Below are 24,896 nucleotides of genomic sequence, written 5' to 3' on the forward strand. Positions count from 1 at the left end.
ATCCTTACTGAATAAAAGTATTATTATTTTTTTAAAACCTTACTAACCCCAATCTTTTAGTGTAGTGTATATATTACTTTCTCTGCTAAATATATATCATCCACCAATATATTTACTTTTAAGCCTCTTAACCCACCATTAATATTTTCTTGGTTCTGTTTGAGGTCCGGACTGGTCTCGGCCCACTCAGGTTTTAAGCGCTCCCTTTCTTTTTCTTTATGCTTCTTGGACTTCTTCTTTTTGTGCTGGCCGTTCGCTAGCTGCTGGTCAGTGCGGATTTCCGGTTCAGTTCTGGTGTGTTTGGGGCTGGTGGGTGGCTGCTGTGCTGGTTCTGGCTGTTCTGGTTTGGGCACGCTGTTGGACTCGCTGAGCTTGTGCCGCTGGTAAAGACCATCTGGGCTTTGCTGAGCTGAATTGGTACCCCTTTGCAAACTTGTGTTTCCATGAGTTGAAGAGCTACGGCCCATGGAGGAGCTGATATGTCCATTGGAAGGAGATTGCAAGGGCATGTTCTGGTCTAATAAACGTTGCTTTTTCGGCGTCTGACTTTCTAGATGGTCGGAAGGCACTGGGCGTTTCTGGGAGTAAAGAAAGGAAGGGATTTTTAGAAAGTTTGCAGATGGAAAACAGTATGACGACTAGCATAGTGTGGACCAGGAGCTTAATTGGTTCCTGCAAACAGCAGTGACTGAAGCGCCTCCAGCATCTCCATAAATAAAGAGCAGACGGCGCCAAGCATGATCGTCACAAGAAAACGACAAAAGAAAAAAGAAAAAAAAAAGGAAAGGAAAGGAGACTCTTCTCACTCTCATTTCAGGTAAATCAATCACATATTCAATGACAAACCTGTGCACAAAAGAACCTGGTAGTTCATTTCAGAGAATATACAACATGCAAAATGAGACCGACGGGGGAAAAAGTAGCACTTCTTTTTATAGGTGCATATTTACCATGGAGAGATTCTTGACAGGGCTGAGTTGGGATGGAGAATCCCCTGAGGTTTTGTGGAATGAATGGCTGGACTGGAAGCTTTTCAACTGGCTACTGCTGCTGCTGAGAGGCTGGAGTTTTCTGGAATATCAGAGTGTGAGACGCTGTCAAAATGTCATTCCATGCATGCTTGCCATCAGGAAACCTTTGCTAATTAAATTCTGAAACAAATTTGTGAGCTGTCCCAAGTTGAGATGAACTTCCTAGTTCTAGAAAGCTATAACAAGGTGCAATTATGCTTAGAGGAACTAAACAGGAAGAAATTTAAAGCTCACGATCAAGGTCTAAGATTTGCACGGGTGTTAATCACGTTGGGTCGTTCCCAAACGGAGTGTAAAAACACTAAAACTGCTGCACAGCATTCGGATGGTCAGAGTGCCAGAGCTTGTTAGTCTAGCTTAGCATTTCCGGGTAACTGATAACATCTGCAGTGAGACTGGCAAAAGCCTCGATAATGTCCAGTGACGAGAACAATGGTGCCAGAGACATTCCTACTCTGTTGGAACTTTCCTCTGGCAATCTGCTTCCTACAGCTCCTTCCTCTTACAGAGCTGCTTTTTCATCACACGGATGATCGTTCCTCATAAGCGTCCTGCTTTGATGCGCTTCTGTACTAAACTACTGTGGACTACATAGTAAAATAAAATAGAATAAAATATAAATTTAAAACCATAAAAAGATAGTAAAAAAAGGCCACTAGTTCAAAAGTTTGAGGTCAGTGAACAACACTTTTATTAAAAAGACTTTTTACATTGTTACAAAAGTTCTATTTCAAATAAGTGCTGTTCTTTTGAAACTAAAACATCTTTAGAAAAAGAAAAATATTTAAATAAAAATATTAAGCAGAACAACTTTTCAACATTGAATATTAAGCAATGTTTTTTATGCACCAAATCAGCACATTAGAATGATTTCTGAAGGATCATGTGACACTGAAGACTGGAGTAATGCTGAAAATTCAGTTTTGCATCACAAAAAATAAATTGCATTTATTTATTTAGAAAATTTGTAATAATATTTCACAGTACACTGCTGTTTTTTTACGGAAGCTTGTTTCCGGCACACACACACACACACACAAAAAAAGTGATAAAAACTTGCAATTGCAAGGAAAAAAAAGTTTGATTGTGACTTTATATCTCGCAATTCTGACTTTATAACTCGTAATCGCGACTTTTTATCTCCTAATTCTGACTTTTCTTCTTGCAATTGCGAGATTTTGAACTCAATTGCGAGTTATAAAGTCAGTTTTTGTCACTCAATTCTAACTTTATATCTCACTATTGTGAGTTTATATCTGTTTATCTCTGAGTTTATATATCTGACTTTATAACGTAATTGTGAGTTATAAAGTCAGAATTGTGAGAGATAAACTTGCAATTCTGAGAAAAAAACATCATTCCCAATTGGACATTTTAACACAATTGCAAGTTTATATCTCACAATTCTGACTTTTTAACTCGCAATTCTGACTTTGTCATGCAATTCTCCCTCTCTAACTCACAATTGTGAGTTTATATCATGCAATTGTGAGATAAAAAGTCACAATTGACCTTTCGCCGGGAGTTTGATTGACAAGCGATCTAACCAATCAGAACGCCGCATCCGCCATTTTGTCCGACAAAGCAGCCAGTAGGTAAAAGATTAACCTCGGTGGAGTTAAACCTGAAAAATGGTGTGTATTGACGTCTTTCCGCGTTTGAAACAACATTCATTCTCATGTTAATGGACTAATAGGAAGAGATGATCGGTTTTTACGAGTGGTTGAGCTGAGGATCTACAGCAATCTGTCACGACCATGGTCACGACACATTCAAGAGCAACAAAACGGTTTTTATTGTTTGAATTTCTTTAATAACTAACACGGTTTGAAAGCTGGGACTTTGTTTAATATCAAAAGTAACCTGCTCTGTCTTGTCTGTCGATGTGTGGTCAGTATCCTCTTTGTTCCGCGATGTATTTTACACTGCGTGTGGAGTGACAGCGCCACGGCTTGTCGGACAAAGCAACAGTAACTAAGGGGGGCGGGGCTCGGCGAAAGGCTAATTACCTTTTTTATTTTTTATTTCATGGTGGAAACAAGCTTCCATAGTTTTACTGTATTTTTGTATCAAATAAATGCAGCCTTGGTGAACATCTTTGAAAAACATTAAAAATCTCTCCAACCCCAAACTTTTGAAGGGTAGCAGTGGCAGTGCGTGAACGTTTCAGCAAACATGCTCTGTTGTGCAAGTCCCATTCTGGGGATTATTGCAAGAGCATCTTGGGCTGTCCCATAATGACCCTTTGACTGGCAGTGCACATAAAAATCGAGAGGCAGAGGTGAAGGCAGGAAAGAAACCGAAGTACACAGTCAGTTAGGCGGAGTGTGGAAAACCTCCCAAAAACACGGCTGCCAAGCTCGTATTTGGCAGGATGGCTGCAGTTTATTCCCCTATTGTTCCGGGACTGAATGCGGCTGCACAGAAGCTTTCAGCATAATTCCACTCAACAGCACAGTGAATCGCATGGCTTCCTGCTCAGACAGGCCTATTAACCACATCATCTGTGCTAAAACGCGTACTTAATAGGGCCTCCAAAACACATCATCTCTGCAGACTGTGGGGGCACGGCATGGATGACAATACTGTACTAAACGTCATCAGCCCTTCTTAGTCTAAAGAAGTTGGGTAATAGTACTATTCTGAAAGTTTAACATGTTTCTAAGCAGAGTTATTATCATGGAATCTAGCCAGTAGTGGTATTTTGGGAAGCATGTTATAGTTCATGTTTATCGTTAGATAATATATAGTTAGACTCTAATTGCAGATAGTTAACGTGATAAACACTTCAATAGCTACCATAACCAGATGCTAGTTGTCATATTTTTAACAGTTTTTAGTCTTTCTGCAATCTTTCTCTCACTTCAGGAGGTCGAATGAGTTTCCATCAAGACTGCCCATTCAAGGAATCTAGCGCCTCACTGGATATATTATATAATAAAGAGTTTTGTTGAATGCAATTGGTTGCCTTGGGATTTTTTAACACTATTTTAAACTTCTTTCTTGGGTTAAATTCAGTATTTGCTTGCATTTATTAATATTCACTTATTGTGTATGCTGTATCATAAAATAACATTAGGATGCGAGTAATTAACCTTTGAAATGTAACATTAAAAAAAAAAAATGTAACTTATATTATATTTAGTGTTTGATAATGTATAAATATATATCCAAATGCAAAACCTAAAAAATAAGTAAGCAATTATGACCAGCAATACTCTTGAGCAACTATACATGTTATTAAAGAGCCATACAGGCATCTAGTGGTTAAACCATTTAATATAAATATTATTTTCCGGCCTTTAATTTGCCTGTTTGGATTAGAATTTTTAACCTCATGTACTACACTAACTGTAATATGAATAAGTATTTTAGAAAAAAAATAAATAAATAAATGGTCAATAATGAATCAATTATTGCACAAATATTAAGTAGACTACCCAAAAATCTCCTCAAAATATTAAATAAATATTACTGAACTAAAATATAGTACATTTAACTGATAAAAAGTTACACTTAAGTTGTTCTGTCACTTTTTAACCGCCAAGTATGAGTGTGACCCAAGTAAGGAATACCTGAGGGTTAAAGGGTTAATTCACCCAAAAATGAAAATGATGTCATTAATGACTCACCCTCATGTCGCTCCAAACCCGTAAGACCTCCGTTCATCTTCGGAACACAGTTTAAGATATTTTAGATTTAGTCAGAGAGCTTTCTGTCCCTCCATTGAAAATGTATGTACGGTATACTGTCCATGTCCAGAAAGGTACTAAAAACATCATCAAAGTAGTCCATGTGACATCAGTGGGTTAGTTAGAAGTTTTTGAAGCATCGAAAATACATTTTGGTCCAAAAATAACAAAAACTACGACTTTATTCAGCATTGTCTTCTCTTCCAAATGAATCCTTTCATCTGTCGCCGTTGGTAATGCACTTTTATGTCGCCGTGGTTGTTTTTGGCGATTAGGACATTCGCAACATTTTGAAGCATCGAAAATACATTTTGGTCCAACAATAACGAAAACTACGACTTTATTCAGCATTGTCTTCTCTTCCAGGTCTGTTGTCAATCCGAGTTCACGACTCCGCTTCTTCTTCTTCTTTCCTGTTTTACGGCGGTTGGCATCCAGCTTATTGGTGCATTACCGCCCCCTTCTGCTCCGGAGTGTGGTTCACGACTCCGGAGTGACGCTGCTGATGTAAGACGCTGCTGACGTGTTATCCGGTGCGCCAGAGCTTCGTTTACAGTCTGAGGGAGACGCACGCTGTGTTCAAGCTATTCTACATTGTTTGTATTTTGGTATTGCTATATTTTTTAAAATGGTGCGTAAGTGTGCATGTCGCGGATGTCCTAATCGCCAAAAACAACCACAGTGACGTAAAAGTGCATTACCAACGCCGACAGATGAAAGGATTCAATGGAATCAATTCAATGGAAAGGATTCCGGAAGAGAAGACAATGCTGATTAAAGTCGTACTTTTTGTTATTTTTGGACCAAAATGTATTTTCGATGCTTCAGAAAAATCTAACTGACCCACTGATGTTACATGGACTACTTTGATAATGTTTTTATTACCTTTCTGGACATGGACAGTCTACCGTACATACATTTTTAATGGAGGGACAGAAAGCTCTCGGACTAAATCTAAAATATCTTAAACTGTGTTCCGAAGATGAACGGAGGTCTTACGGGTGTGGAACGACATGAGGGTGAGTCATTAATGACATCATTTTCATTTTTGGGTAAACTAACCCTTTAAACTCAAGAAAAACATATTAATGTTGTCTCTTTATCACTCCCCGGAATAAAATACTACTGTAAATGTTGTCAGCGTAGTAATCAATGCATATTATGTGTTAAAGTCTATATACCTACAGACCAATCTGCACGTTTACATACACTTCAAGACTGTTAAACTTAAAATTAATAAGACAGCAATTAGCTATATTTCTACAGTAATACCATATTGAAATATATTCTGAATCTAAAAAATGAAATACTCAGTTGTAGCTGAACACCTACACAGGTATTAGACTTGTGTTTGGGTGAAACCTTTGCTAATGTGCTAATGGAAGAATGACCTGATTTGACACATGAATGAAGTGTTTTGGTAGTTTTAGAGCATTTTGAATGTGAACTCAATTATCAACTGCTGTGCAGAGCAGAAAATTGGTTAGAATAACTGTGTGAAAAGTTTTGAAAAAGTATTGAGAAATTTTTCAGTTGGAATAAACTGCAATTGGGGTGTGGGAGTATGCAAGACAAAAAAAGGTTGGAAGTAGAGTAAAGCAGAGCAATGATATATTAAGTTAAAGTATGGTAGATTAGGGTCTGAATCACTAAAACAGCAATAAACATTTATAAAAAGATAAAAATGATGTTGTTTGAATTGAGAAAATGTACCTTGCCAAAACCCTTTGAATGAGTTGGCGCTCTTCCTCCATATAGCCGGGCCAGTCCCTTCGCACATGTCTGTAGAAATCATCCTTTAGAGTAAAGCTGTGGTCTTTGGGATTGAGTTTAGCCACCTGAAAGGACATATACAATAGAATTATTCTCCTAATGAGAAACTGCCCTCTATTCCCAAATGCACTTAAGTAAACAATATTTCAAGAGTGACTTGAACCATCAAGCTTCCCTTCAGTCAGCATCTTTTTGAAGAAATATGACACTTCAGATTTTTTTACGAGCAAGAAAAACTACGATAGGCCTTTTAAGGACATTCTTAAATACATCCAGAGGACAATAATTCAATTCAGACCTTGTAAATGTAAAACAGAAGGCATAAATGTATTGCAGCGCAGGCCGTTCTGTTGAGCACTTCTACAAATGGGATATGAACCCAGCTCAACCCTGCCTCTGTCAAAACATGATCCATTCTCTAAATATCATTAAGACAGCAGGCTAATTGCTACCGCTAGCACCGCAACCTCCCCTTGTTGACTGTGCAGGAACTCCTGAATATAACCACGGCAGGAAACATTCAGCAAATAAACCTACTGACAAAATCAGCCTCGGCCATCTCGCCTGCCCAAATGTAATAGAGAAGCAGCTCTGGATATAAACTATATTATCTGTACAAGCTGAGGTCTGAACTGTGTTTTTCTGAAGGAGGGTTGATGGGCGAGATAAACAAACAAACAAAAAAAACTTGGCAATGGTGCAAAATGGAGCACTGACAGAGAGCTTTAAATCAACACGAGTTTTAATCAGCAACATATTATACCGATTCCAGACTATAACTAAAATGGTCATGAAAGTGTCAAAAATAAAAACATGCAACAATTTAAAATCTAGCCTAGTCAGGAAAACTTTGTGTGCATTCAGATGGTCAGATATCATCTTGTGGGGTTGGCCTTGGTTAATTACATTCAGAAAGTGTTTCCTGCATGCACTAACAAACAGTATTGAAGCTTGTTTCTGCCATGAAATAAAAAATTAAAAAGGTAATTGCGACTTTGTATCTCACAATTCTGACTTTTTTTTCCTCACAATTGCGAGTTATAAAGTAAAAAAAACTGTGTGATATAAAGTCAGAATTGTGTGATATAAAGTCAGAATTGTGTGATATGAAGTCAGAATTGTGTGATTTAGTCAGAATTGTGAGTTATAAAGTCAGAATTGTGAGATATGAAGTCAGAATTGTGTGATTTAGTCAGAATTGTGAGATATGAAGTCAGAATTACGAGTTACAAAGTCAGAATTGTGAAATATAAAGTCAAAGTGTGAGATATACAGTCAGAATTGCGTGATATACAGTCAGAATTGCGTGATATACAGTCAGAATTGCGTGATATACAGTCAGAATTGCGAGATATAAAATCAGAATTGTGAGATTTAAAGTCAGAATTGTGAGATTTACAGTAAGAATTGCAAGTTACAAAGTCAGAAGTGTGAGATATAAAGTCAGAATTGCAAGATCTAAATTGTGTTATAATGTCCAATTATGAGGGGAAAAAAGACTTTTTCTCAGAATTGTGAGTTTATATCTCACAATTCTGACTTAACTCACTATTGCATGTTATAGTCAGAATTGTGAGATATAAACTCACAATTCTGAGAAAAAGAGATAAAGTCAGAATTGCATGATAAACTCGCAATAACCTTTTTTATTTTTTATTTAGTGGAGGAAACAAGCTTCAATAGAACAGTGCTTTTTCGATTAGTGAACAAATGACTTGTGAACTAGTTTTTAGTGAGTCAGTCAAAATGATTCAATCTTAAACCGGCGGTTTGGTTTGAATCAAACTCAGTGAACTGTGATGCATACTTAAGGTTAATATATAATATAATATAATAAAATATAACAGCAGCACAACTGTTTTCAACATTGATAATAATAAGAAATGTTACTTAAGCACTAAATCAGTACATTAGAATGATTTCTGAAGGATCATGTGACACTGAAGACTGGAGTAATGATGCTGAAAATTCAGCTTTGCATCACAAGAATAAATTACATTTTAAAATATATTCAAATAAAAAAACAGTTCTTTTAAATTGTAATACTGTTTCACAATATTACTATTTTTACTGTAGTTTTGTTCAAGTAAATTCAATCTTGGTGAGCATAAGAGACTTTTCAACTTTTCAAGATTCCAGCTGAGGTTTGGACACATTTTTCCATTCATGTAAATTATAAATGCTGTTTGTTGAGCATTTGCACTGTAGCATGTCATGCACTTGTGTTTTACCTCATCCAGCACAGCGCTCAAGTCAGTCTTGTCTTTGGGGCTGGCTTTCTCCCTCTCCAGCCAGAGCAATAGTTCTGGCTTGCTGTAGGGCTTTAAGGCCAGAACGTGAATAACACGTTCCTTCAAGGGCCTGTGGGCCACCAAGCTAGGTGCACCGTTCCTCTTGTTGCTGGGTGAATGTCTGTTAATGTTGTCAGAGCTTGTAGGCAGGCCTTGTTTCTTCTTAATCTTCACACATTTACCTGAGGGAAGAAAAAAAAAAGAGGGTCATATTATTAATATTATTACTTGGTCTGTTCCTTAATGCATTGGGACGTCTTCACAAGAGTTTAAAACAAGCTCAGAATCTGATAACACAAAAAAAAAAAAAAAAGTGACATAAAATGGGCTGAGAGATTATTGCTTAACCCGACTGCCTCCTCAGCACTGAAAATAAACCAAGAGCTCTGCAAATAGCACAGAACTTCTGGGGCCACTCAAATCCCCAAGCTCTTGTTACGCAAAACAAAACCGAGCCGCCCTGAGGTGAAATTAGACACACGCATAACGGAGAAGGGGTGAGCGCCGGGGCCGTGACAAATGACTGTCACACATACAGTAGTGTAAACAGCAAGCGCTGAACCACTTTAGGACATACAGATTTAAGTAAACATCACGGCCCCCGTAGCACTCGTATGACCCATACTCCGGATGTGCACTCTGAATTTGGCGTGCACCGGGCGGGCCGTAGAGTGTGAAAGAGAGCTGACGGCAAACATGGCTCTCTCCTGTGCAAATATCTAAGCTGTAGAAAGGGAAGTACCTAAAATAGAGCCGTTTTTTCTGCTTTCCATCTTCCCACCGGTGTGCTAATTCACCTGGAGCCAGCAGGACACAGGAGTGCTAATAGATATCAGGCATGCCTAATCTTATTAGAAGTTTAAGCTGTACTTTGAAGGTTGCAATAGGACAAAGTGAAGAATAAGCTGTTCATACAGTGACTGCTATGCTCCTGTGCGCATCCAGTTTTACATAACGTTCATGCGTCTGTTTATACTGCTTTAGGGCTTTATTGCTGCTGCAGAAACACACTACACTGTTGTCTTGCGAGTTAAATTCGAATGGACTGGGTTAAATCTAATTACTCTGTCATTTTAAGCCATCTTCACATTAACTTAAAAGTTAATGTGACCCCCATGTCATCCAAGATGGGTTTTTTTTCTTCAGTTGAAAAGACATTAAGGTTTTTGAGGAAAACATTCCAGGATTTTCCTCCATATAGTTGACTTCAGCAGCTACCAACAGATTGAAGGTCCAAATTGCAGTTTCAAAGAGCTCTACATGACACCAGCCAAGGAATAAGGGTCTTATCTAGCGAAACGATCGGTCATTTAAAAAAAAAAAAAAAAAAAAAATTAATTATATAATTTTTAACCACAAATGCTCATCTTGCACCAGCTCTGCGATGTGCCATGCATTACGTAATCATGCTGGAAATGTCACGTGTGACGTAGGCGGAAGTACCGAGCAAGTGTTTAAAGGTGATCTAAGCGATCCTGGGTGGAGTAACTTCCTGTTGACGTTCGAAGTGTTGTCAAACAAAACAGAGGCTAGCTAGACCCTCCCTCCTCCTCCTCCTCCCCTTCCCCTCCGTGCTTCCTGAAACAGTCATGAACGCGCATTTAAAATCATTCTTGTTGGTTATTGGCTGGAGCATGTTTATTATGTTAAGTGGTCCAGGCTGCACCAGTTTGTTTTTATTGCCATTTTCGGAGCTTGTGGCGACTACAGAGACCATGTTTTTTTACAGTATGTTCAGGGGACAGGCAGCTAGCGGATAGTGAGGAGATGTTTGCTGTATGTGACAAAAATTGTTTTGGCCTAAAAATGCGTGACATCGCTTAGAGCACCTTTAAAAAGCGATCATGCAGAGAATACGTACCAAAAAAAAAGAAGGTAAAACAACGATGTCGGATGATTTGAAATTGAAGGAGAAAATGAGAGTTTTTTGCCCTACCACGGTACTTCTGTCTATGTCATACTTGACCTTTGGCACATCGCAGAGCCAGTGCAAGACGAGCATTTGTGGTAAAAAAAAAAAAAAGCATATACATTTTTATTTTATTTTTTAGAAAAAAACTGATCGTTTCGCTAGATAAGACTCTTATTCCTCAGCTGGGATCATGTAGAGCCCTTTGAAGCTGCATTGAAACTGCAATTTGGACCTTCAACCCATTGGTAGCCGTTGAAGTCCACAATATGGAGAAAAATCCTGGAATGTTTTCCTCAAAAACCTTAATTTCTTTTCGACTGAAGAAAGAAAGACATGAACATCTTGGATGACATGGGGGTGAGTAAATTATCAGGAAATTTTAATTCTGAAATGAACTAATCCTTTAAAAAGGTACTGTCTATCATTTATTCACTCTCAAGTTGTTCCAATCACATGACTTACAAAAAAAAAAAAAGAAAAAAAAGAAAAGATATTTGAAATAATGTACTGGTGTTTCTCTTATTTTCCCCCAAAATGAAAATTCTGACATCATTTACTCACCCTCATGTTGTTCCAAACCTGTATGACATTCTCTCTTCTGTGGAACACAAAGAAAATATTTTCAAGAATGTTGGTAACTAAACAGTTCTGGTAACCATTGATGTCCATTGACATTTCTCTAAGTTTCTTCTTTTGTGTTCTGCAGAAGACAAAGTCATACAGGTTTGGAATGATGAGGGGGTGAGAAAATAATGACAGAATTTTATTTGTGGGGTCAAATATCTCTTTAAACCTTCAAGCTTAACCTCCCTGTCACATGTGGGCCAGTATTTTGCCCCGAAGCATCATAAAAGCATCTTACAAGAAGTCTATATGACTTGTCTGTCTAAATTGCCGTTTACTGAAAATCTTCCTCCAGTGAGCACTGACCTCAAAAACTACTGCTGCAATTTGTGGTAGAAAATTAAAAATAAACTGGTTTTGTGAACCAGATCAAATAATTTACTGATAATATCATCTTGAAATATCACTGAATAATCGTTCTTGAAATAAACTAAAATGTAACCATTTTTGATTTCTCATACTCTAAATATAGCAAATGAGCCACAAAAGCACTATAAAATACTTTTATGGTAATTTATGTCATTTTTAACACCTTTTATTGTAACACTATGGGGGGGGGAAAGTGACTAGTACATTATTTATAAGTTCCATAGAAAAAAAACAACCAGTTATGCAAGTTTGGAATGATATAAGAGTGAGTAAACGATGACAGAATTTTTATTTTGGGTGAAGAACTCTATTAAAGTCTTTAAGAGGAAATGTGACAACATAAATTTGTAGAAACAGATGTAGTTTGCCTCAACAACAAGGGCCAGTCAGTCAACAGCCATAAAAAGTTCTCTTTTCTCCCTCTTATACAAAAATTGCAGTAAATACTTGATTTTATAGTCTCATTGTTACAAGTTACATGTAGTTACTATAATAATAACAACAACTATAATGGGAATATGGGTGTATTAACTAACTGTTTGAAACTATTATGCATAACTACAACCCAACACCAAATCCTAACCCTCTAGTAAGCACATGAAGTCAATTAATATTACTCAATACATAAAAGTATAATTACACTATAACAAGGACACCTTAAAATAAAGTGTAACCAATACATTTCATTATACTTAAAGGAGCTGTCTTCATATTTCATAACTACATGATATACTGCAATAACCACAGAGCTGTGAGAACAATGCCCCTATTTATGAGGAATGTTTGACTGTTACAGAGTCCAACATGCTGACTAACAAGAGAGAGAAAAAACAAAGTACTGAATTCCTTTTGACGCCTAAACATGTTGCGCTTTGCAAAAAGTGCTGAATGAAACGCTCTCCTTCTGCAAAAGCAATCGAAACACTTTACCGTGTTTTGGGGTTTTACTGTATGAACTGTTGACAGATGTCACAAAACTCCATCATCAAACATTTAATCAAATCTAGCCTTACAGGCAATCTCATCAAATCAAATTCCAAAATCAAATTGTTTTACCTTGCAAAGCCCAGTAATCACTTGTTTAATCACGTCTGCATGCTGAATATGCCACAATAGTGAAACAGAGATAACAGTGCTTATATTAAATGCAAAAGTGTATAGCTAGTTTATTAAGGAGTTTGTGTATCCACGAACACATGACGACCGGTGATCAGGCCGATATAATCGGCAAGGCAGATATTATCGGCCATTATACAACAGTGCTTTCTGGTTCTCGAATCTGATTGGCTGAGAGCCGTGTGATATTCTAGTGATAACAGCACTCCTACCTTATCACCGTTTGTATCACTCCGCTTGAAGCAACTGTCATGGCAGCTGAGCAAATACACCATATTTTTTACAAATACTACACTTGTTGTACCACGAACTAGGTTTTTTTGTAGGTGAGAATGTAGTTGTTTAGACCTGACTCATATTTAATCATAGCACCTATTTTACAATTTGTTTAGACGTATTTCGGAGATGTGAGCTGTCAGCAGCTGTTCAGGGCTCGTGTACCCGCTGAGAACAGCTTCATCTCGGCCAGTGCTTCGGTGATTTGCCGCTGGCTCTTATAGTGGTTAAACATGAGATATACATTTCATTTTGGGTACATAAAATGGGCAATCTTTGGTCTTATTAATCTATTACTTGTTCCAGAGCAGATCGAATTGGGCTATGTTAAATTTAGTACTTTAATATTAAGGCTACATTTAACTTACATCCTGTAGAGCACTGCTTTTGTACGTTTGACTGCATTGTACAAGTGTGTTTATTTCCTATTGTCATTTATAATGGCTATTGTTGTTATTTTAAATATTGTCGTTCAATAAATATAATTTTGTATAAATAATATGTTCTATTTGGTATTGAGAAAGGGTTCATTAGTGCGTAATATGGATTGAGTGAAAGTTACATTAATACATCATTAGATGGCGGCAAATTTTACGAGTGAATGAGTCCGTTGCAAGAGACTTTTAAAATTGAAAGGGACTTTTGTAAACAAAGGACACTGTTATGGAAAATTTCCTTAACTGTAAAAAGGACAAATGCAAAGATCACTTTCCTCAGCGGACATTCAAACAGATTTTTATAATGGATATAATATTATGGACATCGGCCTGAAGAATGAATGTTATATCAGACAGGTAATGCTTGCTCAGGCAATCTCTATCTCTAGCTCTATCTATAATACTGTATAAAATACAATGATTTTCCATGGAGGGGACTCAAAACTAGTTTGAAATTTCAGAATTAGTAACAGAGTTTTGGTCAAACTGTCAACTTGAGATTTTAATCTGTGGCGGAAGAAAGTAGTTTTGCACATTGAGTGATTTAAAGACACTCCATTGCCATTTCTTAGTCATTTACACACTTGTGGCTTCGAACTGGTGTATAAATGCAATATCACACGGGTAGCTGTGCGATATGGCTGTATATCATCACGCTGTGATTACCTGCAGCCGAATCATAGCAGTGCTGATATATAGCAATACTGCATGGCTACCCATGTGATATCGCTAATATATTTGGCATTTTTTAAATATTGGCATCAGCTGACAAGCTTTTCCTGTTTGGTCGACTTTTATTTTGGCAGCGCTGAGAACCATTTGAAAACATGCTCTCAAAGATATCGGCATCCATATCGGTCTACCACTAACGACAACTATACTTGTCCTGATCGCTAAATGAATGAGAACCACCAACATCAAACAGTAAGTACACACTAAATGTTTGATGATGCTCTTCTGCACGCCTGATATCAGCATGCAAAATTAGAGCAACCGTAATACCTCTGCTCTTTATAATTAAACGTCCACTGTAATACCTGCCATACATTTGAAAGCCTCTGCCAACTATGAGAACTTTGATGGCAAAGCAGTATTTAGAAGCGTCTACAAGATACAGTAAGCGTACCATTACTTTACCACAGAAATACAGCTTGCCACCGCAAGACGTTTCTCTGCTCAACTACAGAGATGGGAAAAAGTCGGAGGCCGATTTATTTTTGTTTCAGCCAAACAAATGTATCTGCCAGGCACTAAATTGTGCAAGGACATGGCTCCATTTCTACCGCCATATGCATTTGGAGCTGGTTAAAAATACGCATGGCGACGGTATTACTTTTTGTCCGTGATGGAATAAAAAGCCAAAGCAAATACTATAAACTCAGTCGCAATAAAAATGTGACCCAACACACCTATTATATGAAAACTGAATGGTGCAACATCAAATCATCCCACTTTGGTCCTCCTATAATGTCCGTCCCTAAATTATACCCCTTAGCAAGCAGTGCAGCCCAAATGTGTTTACATTACAAGGAAAATTGAGACACATACTGACAAAAAAAAAAGGATTCTGCAGGGCTTTATCTGGAAGGGCACTATTTGCTTTCCACAGTGAAAGCGATTCAGCGCTTTTAATTGCCTTGAATCAAACAGACTTATTTTCTCCAACCACTGAAGTGCTTTCTTTCACTCCAGCACACATCCACCTTTTTAAGTCACGAGAGGCCAGATCGACGCGTGTCCTTCTCTCTAGTCGTCGCTTGGGGAATTGCAGACTTCGCTTCAGAGAGAGACCCCATGTATAATTCAGTATTTCTGCAGATGAAAACCTAATTGATCCCCAGCCATGGTAATTAAAATCCTGGGCTAAACTTCATCCACCCAGCATGAGACTTGTTAGTGCATACTTCTGGCAGTCTCAATCAGATTAATGGAACAGGTCTGTGGCTTCATGCCTGTGTCATCTGCAGATAAATGCTTGAGAAGAGGTATTGGGGGAGGGAAACGCATCTTACACGGCTCATCTGATAAACAACCATCCCTTGATCAAAATCGCTCTGGTTTATCAACCATATGAACATAATTAACGATACTACTAGGGTAGGATTACTTGCATTTGGTCAAAATAAATGTGTTGTTTTTGATATGAGACACTTTAATGAGAGATGATTATGTCTGGAGTGGTCCTTTGTGTGCGTGTGAGCTGGATTCTTACTTGGACGCGTGGATCCAGGTTTGATCTCAATGGCTGAGCGACTCCAGATGTCCTTTTCCACTTGAGACATGCGCTCGCGGGTCATCTGGTAGGAATCGTCGGTGGCACACACCGTGATTTTGTCCTGAATACTGCCCTGACCTTCCAGATGCTCCCTGCCATCTCTAAAAGGAAATACACAGAGTTAAATTATCAAGCTGGAAATTATAGATTTGTTGAAATTCCAGGGATTTTAAATTTACAGTCTTTGAATCATCAGTTAGAATTGTTAGGAATGACAAACAATTAAGTGATGTTTCGCACCACATGGCATCTTTTTTTAAGATTGTTTATGAATTTATATCTGTCATGGAGACGTGGTTATAGAGATTGTTTGAGAAATAAATTTCTCAAAAAAATTTTATATTAAAAATTATTATTTCTGAATAAGTAAACATTGTTTTATAAATAATATATATTAAAATATTTGACTTATTTGATATATATAACATTTATATATAAATAAAAGTATTTTATATTATATTTATATTTATAATATATTTTTGTTAAATATATACATGAATGTGTGTGTTTATATATATAAAACTTTTATTTAAAATAAAATGTGTGTATATATATCCCATCACATGATCTTCAGAAATCATTCTAATATGCCGATTTAGTGCTCAAGAAATTATTAGCAATGTTGAAAACAGTTGAGCTGCTTAATATTTTTTTGTGGAAAACATGACAACATTTTTTATATTATATTTTATCTATCTATTTTTTTTATATTATATTCTTTGATGAATAGAAAGTAGAAAGAAAAGCATTTATATATTGCTAAAATAGGTATTAAAAACGTTCATTTATAGCAGGGGTACTGAAAATCTGCATTAAATCAATGCTTTTTTATATATTTTTTTTATAAATAATTGAGAAATACTTGCAAATGGCTTGAAGGTTAACATCTGATTTGGAAGTTTGTGTGAAAAGAATAACAGCATTGTGAATCAAAGGCTAAATCAAAATCAGTGTGGAAATTTCACAGAAATTTTCTGGAAAGCTCTAAGCATCAACCCTGCAATGTAAAGACTGACATGTTTAATTCTTCTCTTCGCACTTCTAAGTGTTACAGCTGCTCCCTTTGTCCACAAAGCAGCCGGAAAGTCAGTGACTAATTTATGACTAATGGCCTTAACCGGTTTTTGTGGAATTGCTTTGCATCCTCTTTCCCACAAACCTATGTAATGCTATTCTTCAGCGAGACAAGTCGAGTATTGTGAGACTACAAGTCCCCTTTGAGCTGCAGACCGAACAGATCAGTGCCACCCCGATCAAGAGGCAGCAACTTCACAACCGACCGTGACGCCAAATACTGTAATGGAACTTGGGTTCAAAGGTCCAAGTAAATGTTGATCCTAACAAACAACAACCCACACTCAATGTATAGATTTATTCAAGACACACAATAACTAATGGCAGTAACAGGAGTTTGCTTTACTACTTTTATTATTGCATTAAGTAATTAAAAAGAGTTTTAAGCTGCAAAAGCATTAACAGTTTTGTGATTATCAGTGAATAATGACACAAATTTCATTTATTCCCCATAAGTCCTATTGTATTTGTAATATATTCATTATTTATGGTGTTTTTTGGTTCTCGTTTTGAAGCTGGACAGTTCCTGGTCAGTATGAACAGTATGAAGTGTGTGCTTCACTGAGAAAACAACAGCATGCTATTTTTATACTGTTTTGAAGGGGTTTTGTTTTTTCTTTTAATATGTTCCTTGAGGTTCAGTTTTCCCCCTTATTTGATTAATTTTTGCATCAGTGTCTTACCCAGAAACATACTGGTGAATACAGTCAAAGCTGGCCTGAGGTTTGTCTTTACTGTCACTGGACAGATAGAAGGAGAAGACACGGAAAGCATCAGGAGAATCCGAGGAAGCAGGAATCTTGATATACTGTTAGATGAAAAGAAAAACAAAGACATTTCAGACATGTCAATAAAGTTTAATTCAATTCTAAATATACATTAACATATATACATAAAATCACCCCCACTATAAATACAGGCGTACAGAGAGTGTAATTATGAGAAATGGATGTTTGTTTATACCCGCTCACTTCAGAATGGCTATTTTAAGCATTAAATGGCTATTTTTAGCAATGGAAATACTCTTGTGTAACATACAAACATAACATACAGATAATGCCAAGATGATTTAACATTCATTATACCGTACATACAAAAAAAATCCCTTGCCTAACACACAAGCTTTTGTTTATTCGAGAAAAGCTCCAGCTTACTGCATTTACTTAAATAAAGCTTTTTGGAAAAACATCTTTCGTTCAATAAACCAGTCAAATGAGCTCCTCCTACGACTCACCAAAACAGTATTTAGCTTGTATGTAAAGCGTTGCATGTCCTCATTAAGCAATTAAGTTATTACTTTCATAGAAAAGGCACTTGCTGTACCAAAACACATTTCATGGCGGGATGATTTGTCCTGGTCTATTTCTGAAATAAAAGACTCATATTTGCTAATTATATGAGCTTAATGTGGGTTTGTAACAAGCGTCCTACTGCACAACACACAGTCGCTAAACATAGGCATATAAAGTTTAAGGCCTCTTGTAGTAAAAACTTCTACATTTTTTGAACATATGACACAAATGTTTATGGTTGCAAGGCATAAAATCATGTATAAGTCGCACAGGTATATTTGTAGCAGTAGCAAACAATACATTGTATGGATCAAAATTATACATTTTTCTTTTATGCCAAAAATCATTAGGATATTAAGTAAAGATCATGTTCCATGAAGATATTTTGTAAATTTCCTACCGTAAATATATATTTTAAAAAATCATTGTTTAGAGTGGATATGCTTTGCTAAGGACTTTATTTGGACAACTTTAAAGGTGATTTTCTCAATATTTAGATTTTTTTGCACCCTCAGATTCCAGATTTCCAAATAGTTGCATCTCGACCAAATATTGCTCTATCCTAACAAACCATACATCAATGGGAAGCTTATTTATTCAGAAGAAGATAGATGATATTTTGTCAAAATTACTGGAATGTCTTGTAATAGTAATTGAAAGCAACCGTTTGAAAGGGTTTGAAAATTACATTATAAAAATATTTTGCACCAATATGCCAACATTTTCCAGCAAAAGTTAATGAATTTATAGCCATCATGGAGTTACATAACTGTAGAATTTACAGCTGTTTATTTGATATTAAAAACAAACAAATTTCTAATTTCCCCCACTGTAAAGAGTATATGGAAAAATAGAAGTATATTTAGCCATTTCTGACAATATGTAGTTAAAAAATGTATCTTTTGTGGGCTAGCAAAAATAATGTCACAGCAAATATAAACATTAATTTAAAAAAATCCGTTTTGTATTAAAATGATATACGCACATAAATAAAGTGCTTAAAAAAACTGACAATTTAAAGGTGCACTATGTGATATTGACAGCTAGTGGTTAAACATAACATAAAATATTGGAGAGAGTTTTCCCCCGCCCCCTCCTCCTCAGACTCGACGCTCACGCGGGTTGCCAGATTGATGACACGCAACAGAAACAAGCATAACTGATAATAGAAAGCAAAAGTCTTACAGTACAAGTTTATCAAGTAGTGTATACGTTTGCAACGTTTTAATTGCCGAGGCTTTTTAGGTCAGATAGAATTTGCGCTCTCTGACCCAGTTTGTTTTTTTTCTGGCTACGATCGCCGTTTTCTCCGCCAATTGGCAACCCAGGGCATCAAAATACTATTGGGTAAATTGGCAGTGGGCGGGATCACACAGACCAAAACAAAAGCAGACATTCTGATATGGAAATGCACATTTCAAAGCAGAATAACTGGCTGTAGCATTGATTATTTCAAGTATTTGAACTTAACATGTTTCCACATCTCTGCAAACATATTATGGTATTTTTATGCTTTAGTACAGTCAAAAATGACAGAGCACCTTTAATATGAGACAGTTTTTCATATGTTCTTGTTTTGTAATATTTGTGACTAGTTTTTTTTTTTTTTTTTTGGAGGCATGAATAAGCAAGTGAGCCAAAGAAACCTTTCCCTTTTTTCAACAGAGTATGTGCTATTTGCTCAGCTTTAATTATGTGTAGAATACAAACAGCAAAAGCAACGGAGCAAAAAATAAACTTCAAGAAAGGCAACCAACTCAAACTATTGTCTATTTATCTAAGCAGCATTATTAGTTATAATTGGAGAAAGGTATTTTCTTTCTTAGTTGTCAACAGTAGGGCGCCGTGATTTTGCCAAGACAGACATGTTCCTGGTCAACATATTTTGTTGATCCTGGAACAACATTCCTGTCCAAAAATGTAGTCCTAACCCTATCCCTACCCATAACTCATCCCTAAAATCAGATGGAAATGATAACCGAATAACACTGATTTAGAAGCACCTACCCTGGTTGTAATCCCAAACTTCACATAAACTGTAAACTACTCTCTCAAATATGAGGGTTGCTTTGAATGTTGTTCCAGGATCAACAAAGATGTCGGATCCAGGAACATGATGTACTTGGTGAAATCACATTCACAGTCAAGATTACGGTAACCACTTCAGTGCTATAAAACTTTTCAACAAATCTGTGCTTTGATAGGGTTTGACTTAATCATGCCAGATCGACTGCAGCTCCGAGTTTGTGTTCTGAGGCAACGGAAGGGTCACGACTCAGTTACTGAGTCAGTTACATAATACTCGCAGTCATCTGAGGGCGATCAAAACAAATGCAGCCCTGAACAAGTAACATCGACAGCATGACCTCACTACCTGTTCAAAGCCCTGTGAAAAGGAATCAATACGATTCTGGCCAACTCTACATGCACAAAGCCAAAGAAGCAGTGCTTCAAGACTGCCAAACACATGGCAAGGGAGCGCTCCGAGCGCCACACTGTGAGTCTGAGCGAAAGCCGTACGTATAATCAACCTCGCGGCACTCTCATCTCTCCTTCATCCGGCGGCTCGTATAAAACATAACTTAAGACTTTAGGCAGGCTATTTCTGATATTAAAAGACAAGCCATATTCTTCAGGGAGGCCTAGAAACCTACTTTCACTAATACAGAAAGGCAATTCAAAATACAAACTCATTAAGCAACAGGTATTGCGGTGTCATTAAAAACAGCTTTTCCTTTCAAACAGCCTCCAGCAGAAAATGATGGATGTTTTAGTTGCGTCCTAGATTTGAGGGAAATGGATGGGTAGTGTCCGGATAATTTAAATATTTTTGTTCGGAAGGCAGCAGTCTATCATTTGTGCTCGAACGTGTCCAAAAGTGCGGTGGAAAATGGCAATGACTATGGACACAAAAAGTCACCTAAATCATTTAAAACAGTTTTCAGGTGTGTGATTTTCCATAAATAAAATGGCAGAGAATAACAAGGCACCTTTAATTCCCACTGTCAAACGGAGCCACAGGGTATTTTCAAATATGCAGGGTTATGCTGTGTGAGCAAGTTCGGTTTAAAGACTGGTTTAAAGAATGCATCTATGTCCTAGGGCATGAAAGCTCTCAAAAAGCATAGTGCAACATTTGTCCACAGAGACTGAACAATTTTCCCATCAGTGACTAAAGAAACTCAAAAATCATAATGCTCCTTTACAGCAGGAAATATAAAACAACCACAAACAAAATAAAGCAATTAATATGAATAAAAAATCAAATGAAACATGAGCAGAACACATTTTTTTTGTAAAGCCATTCTGACGGAAATGTTCGTATTGACAAAATGTTAGTTGGAGATATGAAACAAATTTACACTTGCTCCTTACCACACGTAAATGGTGCGTAAAACATTCAAACGTTCTGTGTTTGTTTAGGCAAACTGGTGACACTGCATTTTTATGCACTAATATGTACCATAATAATATTTCACATGTTCGTTTGCCCCGTCTTTTTGTTCAACTTTGGGTAAAATGCAGCGCTCGTCATTGTCACTTTTTTCCCAGCCGTCTAATCACAAATGGACGAGGGACAGGACAAATACTGCACTGACCAATCATCCTAATTGTACATCGACTGAACAACAATGGAGAAGTTTGCTGGTTACTTCATTTTTATATTCAGTAGTAGGCTATTCTTTAAAATGAGATACTAGTAACACATTACTGCCATGGAGGCTACCAAAGTGTCTCAGATGAAAAAAGGTTGCGCCCCCAATTGGCCGTTTTCAGAAGAGCACCAGGCATTTTTTCAGCTCGCTTTGGTGGACACACGTTGATTGAATATTTATTTTTAGGCATATGGCCTATTAGTCTCATTTGCATTTATGCAATATACTGGAGCCAAACCTGAGAAGGCAGTTTCCACATCGTTCCTGGACACGTAATTTGCGTAGTTGTAATTCATAGGCAGGAATTATGCTAATTGTGCATAAATGTGCATGCACGCCTTGTTTACGAATGATTGGAATTCATAAACATACACAGGTTTAACTATCAAATTTTATGTTTACAAAGCATTTGTGAATACAGAGGAAGGTCTGTTTATGCGCAAATTACTCCGAATGTTTCATGAATGAGGCTCAATGACTATACAGAAGCAAAACATAATTATAATATTGGTCTTAAAGGATTAGTTCACTTTAAAATTTAAAAATTACCCCATGATTTACTCAAGCTCAGGCCATCCAAGATGTATATGACTTTCTTCTTTCAGACAATCAGAGTTATATTAATAATCACCCTGAAGCTTTAAAATGGCATTGAACAGAAACCACCTGTTTGAAACTCAAAATGTGTATCCATCCATCATAAATGTACTCCACATGGCACGGGGGGGTTAATAAAAGCATTCTGAAGAGAAGCGATGCATTTGTGTAAGAAAAATACGCATATAATAGGGCTGGGTAAAAAAAATAACGATTTCTCGATTTTAATCGATTCTCATTTTTACAAACCAATATCGATTCTTAAATTTCAAGAATTGATTAGTCTTGTCTGTTTTCAGTTGATGAATGAGCAGAATATGTAGTGCCTCCCAACCAATAAATCCCAGTAATCTTTGTGCTTTGTTACTTTTGATATGAAGCAAAGTCTATATTTCAAGTGACATCCATCTTATTATGAGATTCAAAAAATAGATACCAAATTGGCGCTGTTTAATGTGACGTGACCGATCGCTGTAGCGCCTCAGTTAAAGAGAAGCAGCAGCATCCTCTCCTCCGCTTTAATACCAGTTACAGCGCGAAATAACATGAATGAACATCTGAAGGTATGTTAAAATATACAGTACATCTTACCGAAATCAGTATCATGTCTCGTGTAATATCTCAATCAGTTTTTCAACTGCGGAAAGATGTCAATAAAACAGCTTGTTTACAATGTCACGTAACGTCACATTTACCTCAGAAAAACATATTCAGTGACCATAAACTCATTAGTCAGCTAGAAAAGTGTGCTCTAGAAAGCAGCATTCTGATAAATATAGGTATGCACCGTATTACATTATAATTTTTTATGTTCTTCAATATTTCATGCATGTTTGAATAAATCAGTTATGACAGCCGCGATTTAAATGTTTATATTTAAAAAAAAATTAAAAAAAATGCAGTAAAAATATGATCATGTAATTCTAAACTTTTTATAATAAAATCATCATTGAGTGTAATTTAAGTGTTTGTATATAAATAAGTTAATTTAACCTTCAATATTATTATAGTCGTACCAACTGACATGTGTAGTTTACAGTATAAACTCTTTCCTCTGGAAAACTTGCCATGTACTGTAACTGAAATACTATATAGAAAATAATCGATATCGAATTGAATCGAAATCCTAATCGAATTGAAAGCATGTGAATAGTAATCGAATTCAATCGTGAAAATTGTGTCAATACCCAGCCCTATTATTTAACAAGTTATAAAGTTAAATAACTATTCTACTTAGGAAGAAAGTGTAATGCCTCTTGCCGTTCAAAATGCTTACGTTACGTCCTACACCTTCCGTATTCAACTTAGGAAAAAAGCGTAACTGACGCGACAGAGCATCAGGGAGATTGTGTTCGTTTGAACGAAGTCATATACACCTAGGATGGCTTGACAGTGAGTAAATCATGGGGTCATTTTCACTTTAAAGTGAACTAATCCTTTAATGTATGAAAATATACAGTGGCCTATATAATTGTAAGAAATGTTTACAAAGGGATCATCATATTTGCGGATCACTGGCATCAAAAAAGTTTAAAAACCCCTTCTCAATAAAATGCCATCTTTTTATAATCATACAAGTTCATTATTCCAAGTTTCTTACAATTGCTTGCTTCATAAACGTTCAAGAAAACACAAACACTGACCTCTTCATTTTTAGAAACACACTGGACTCATTTCAGCTGTGTTTAATGAAGTGCATAAATACTCTAGCAAGCAATTTACCATCCTACACATCTAAAAACAGCATGTACGGGCACCGCAGAAAAGGGTTTTGGCTGTCACAAATGCCCGGTCACGCAGTACAACCATAAGCACTGTCGGCCACATGGAGCCAATAAAAAGCTTCCAGTCTCACAAACACACATTCAGCTCCACTACCCCCACAGAACGAACCCTGCCCCCATCATTATCTGTTAGTTTTCCGTGCGACAAAACAAGCACTCACAAGCAGTCACAACATAGAAGCAAACAGTAGTCTGCTACGACGATGGACACTCATGGGGGTTGAGTCGGGGAATGACCCAGTTATGTCCTCAGCTTCAAAAAAACAAGGCAATAAGGCATGATCAGACTAATGCATATTTTCCTGCAACAAACCAAAAAAAGCATCACGGTCAGCCAACAGCTAGTCTTGGGACTACAGCTGCTGGAAGCCACTGCCAAAAGCGGTAGCCGTCTTCACCCAAATTCAACAAGTCATTTCAAGGAGGTCCCAGAAGTAGGTCAATGGTGCACAGGAATGAATAATCATTTACGTTTCAAATGGCCACACCGCCGAACAAAAGCTAGTCACCTCTGAGGCATCTGCACAGCCGTGGATTTACAGTCTTTACCCTCCCCTTTAAAGCCCCCTGTTCCCAAAGCATCACATCCCCCATCCCCTACCCTCCAGGAGACAAGTGCTCCCCCCCAACCCCTGGTCCCCATCTCCTCCACGTGGTACATTCACACGTCGACCCCTGGCCCAACCACCATGCACAC

General features: G+C 37.0%; 1 protein-coding gene across 2 annotated transcripts in view; it reads right to left on the minus strand.

The window, feature by feature from the left end:
* LOC137023410 (novel protein similar to elongation factor RNA polymerase II (ell)) overlaps nucleotides 1-24,896 on the minus strand; it is a 54,975-nt gene that overhangs the window by 6,771 nt on the left and 23,308 nt on the right. For both annotated transcript variants that reach the window (XM_067390472.1, XM_067390471.1), the window contains 6 exons: nucleotides 17,554-17,678; nucleotides 15,734-15,897; nucleotides 8,728-8,969; nucleotides 6,437-6,561; nucleotides 951-1,071; nucleotides 137-578 (listed from right to left, as the gene is read on the minus strand). In XM_067390472.1, the coding sequence (XP_067246573.1) occupies nucleotides 137-578; nucleotides 951-1,071; nucleotides 6,437-6,561; nucleotides 8,728-8,969; nucleotides 15,734-15,897; nucleotides 17,554-17,678 (1,219 nt within the window). The remainder of the gene's footprint in view (nucleotides 1-136; nucleotides 579-950; nucleotides 1,072-6,436; nucleotides 6,562-8,727; nucleotides 8,970-15,733; nucleotides 15,898-17,553; nucleotides 17,679-24,896) is intronic.

Source organism: Chanodichthys erythropterus, chromosome 7, assembly GCF_024489055.1.
Source record: "Chanodichthys erythropterus isolate Z2021 chromosome 7, ASM2448905v1, whole genome shotgun sequence".
Taxonomy (NCBI): Eukaryota; Metazoa; Chordata; class Actinopteri; order Cypriniformes; family Xenocyprididae; genus Chanodichthys; species Chanodichthys erythropterus.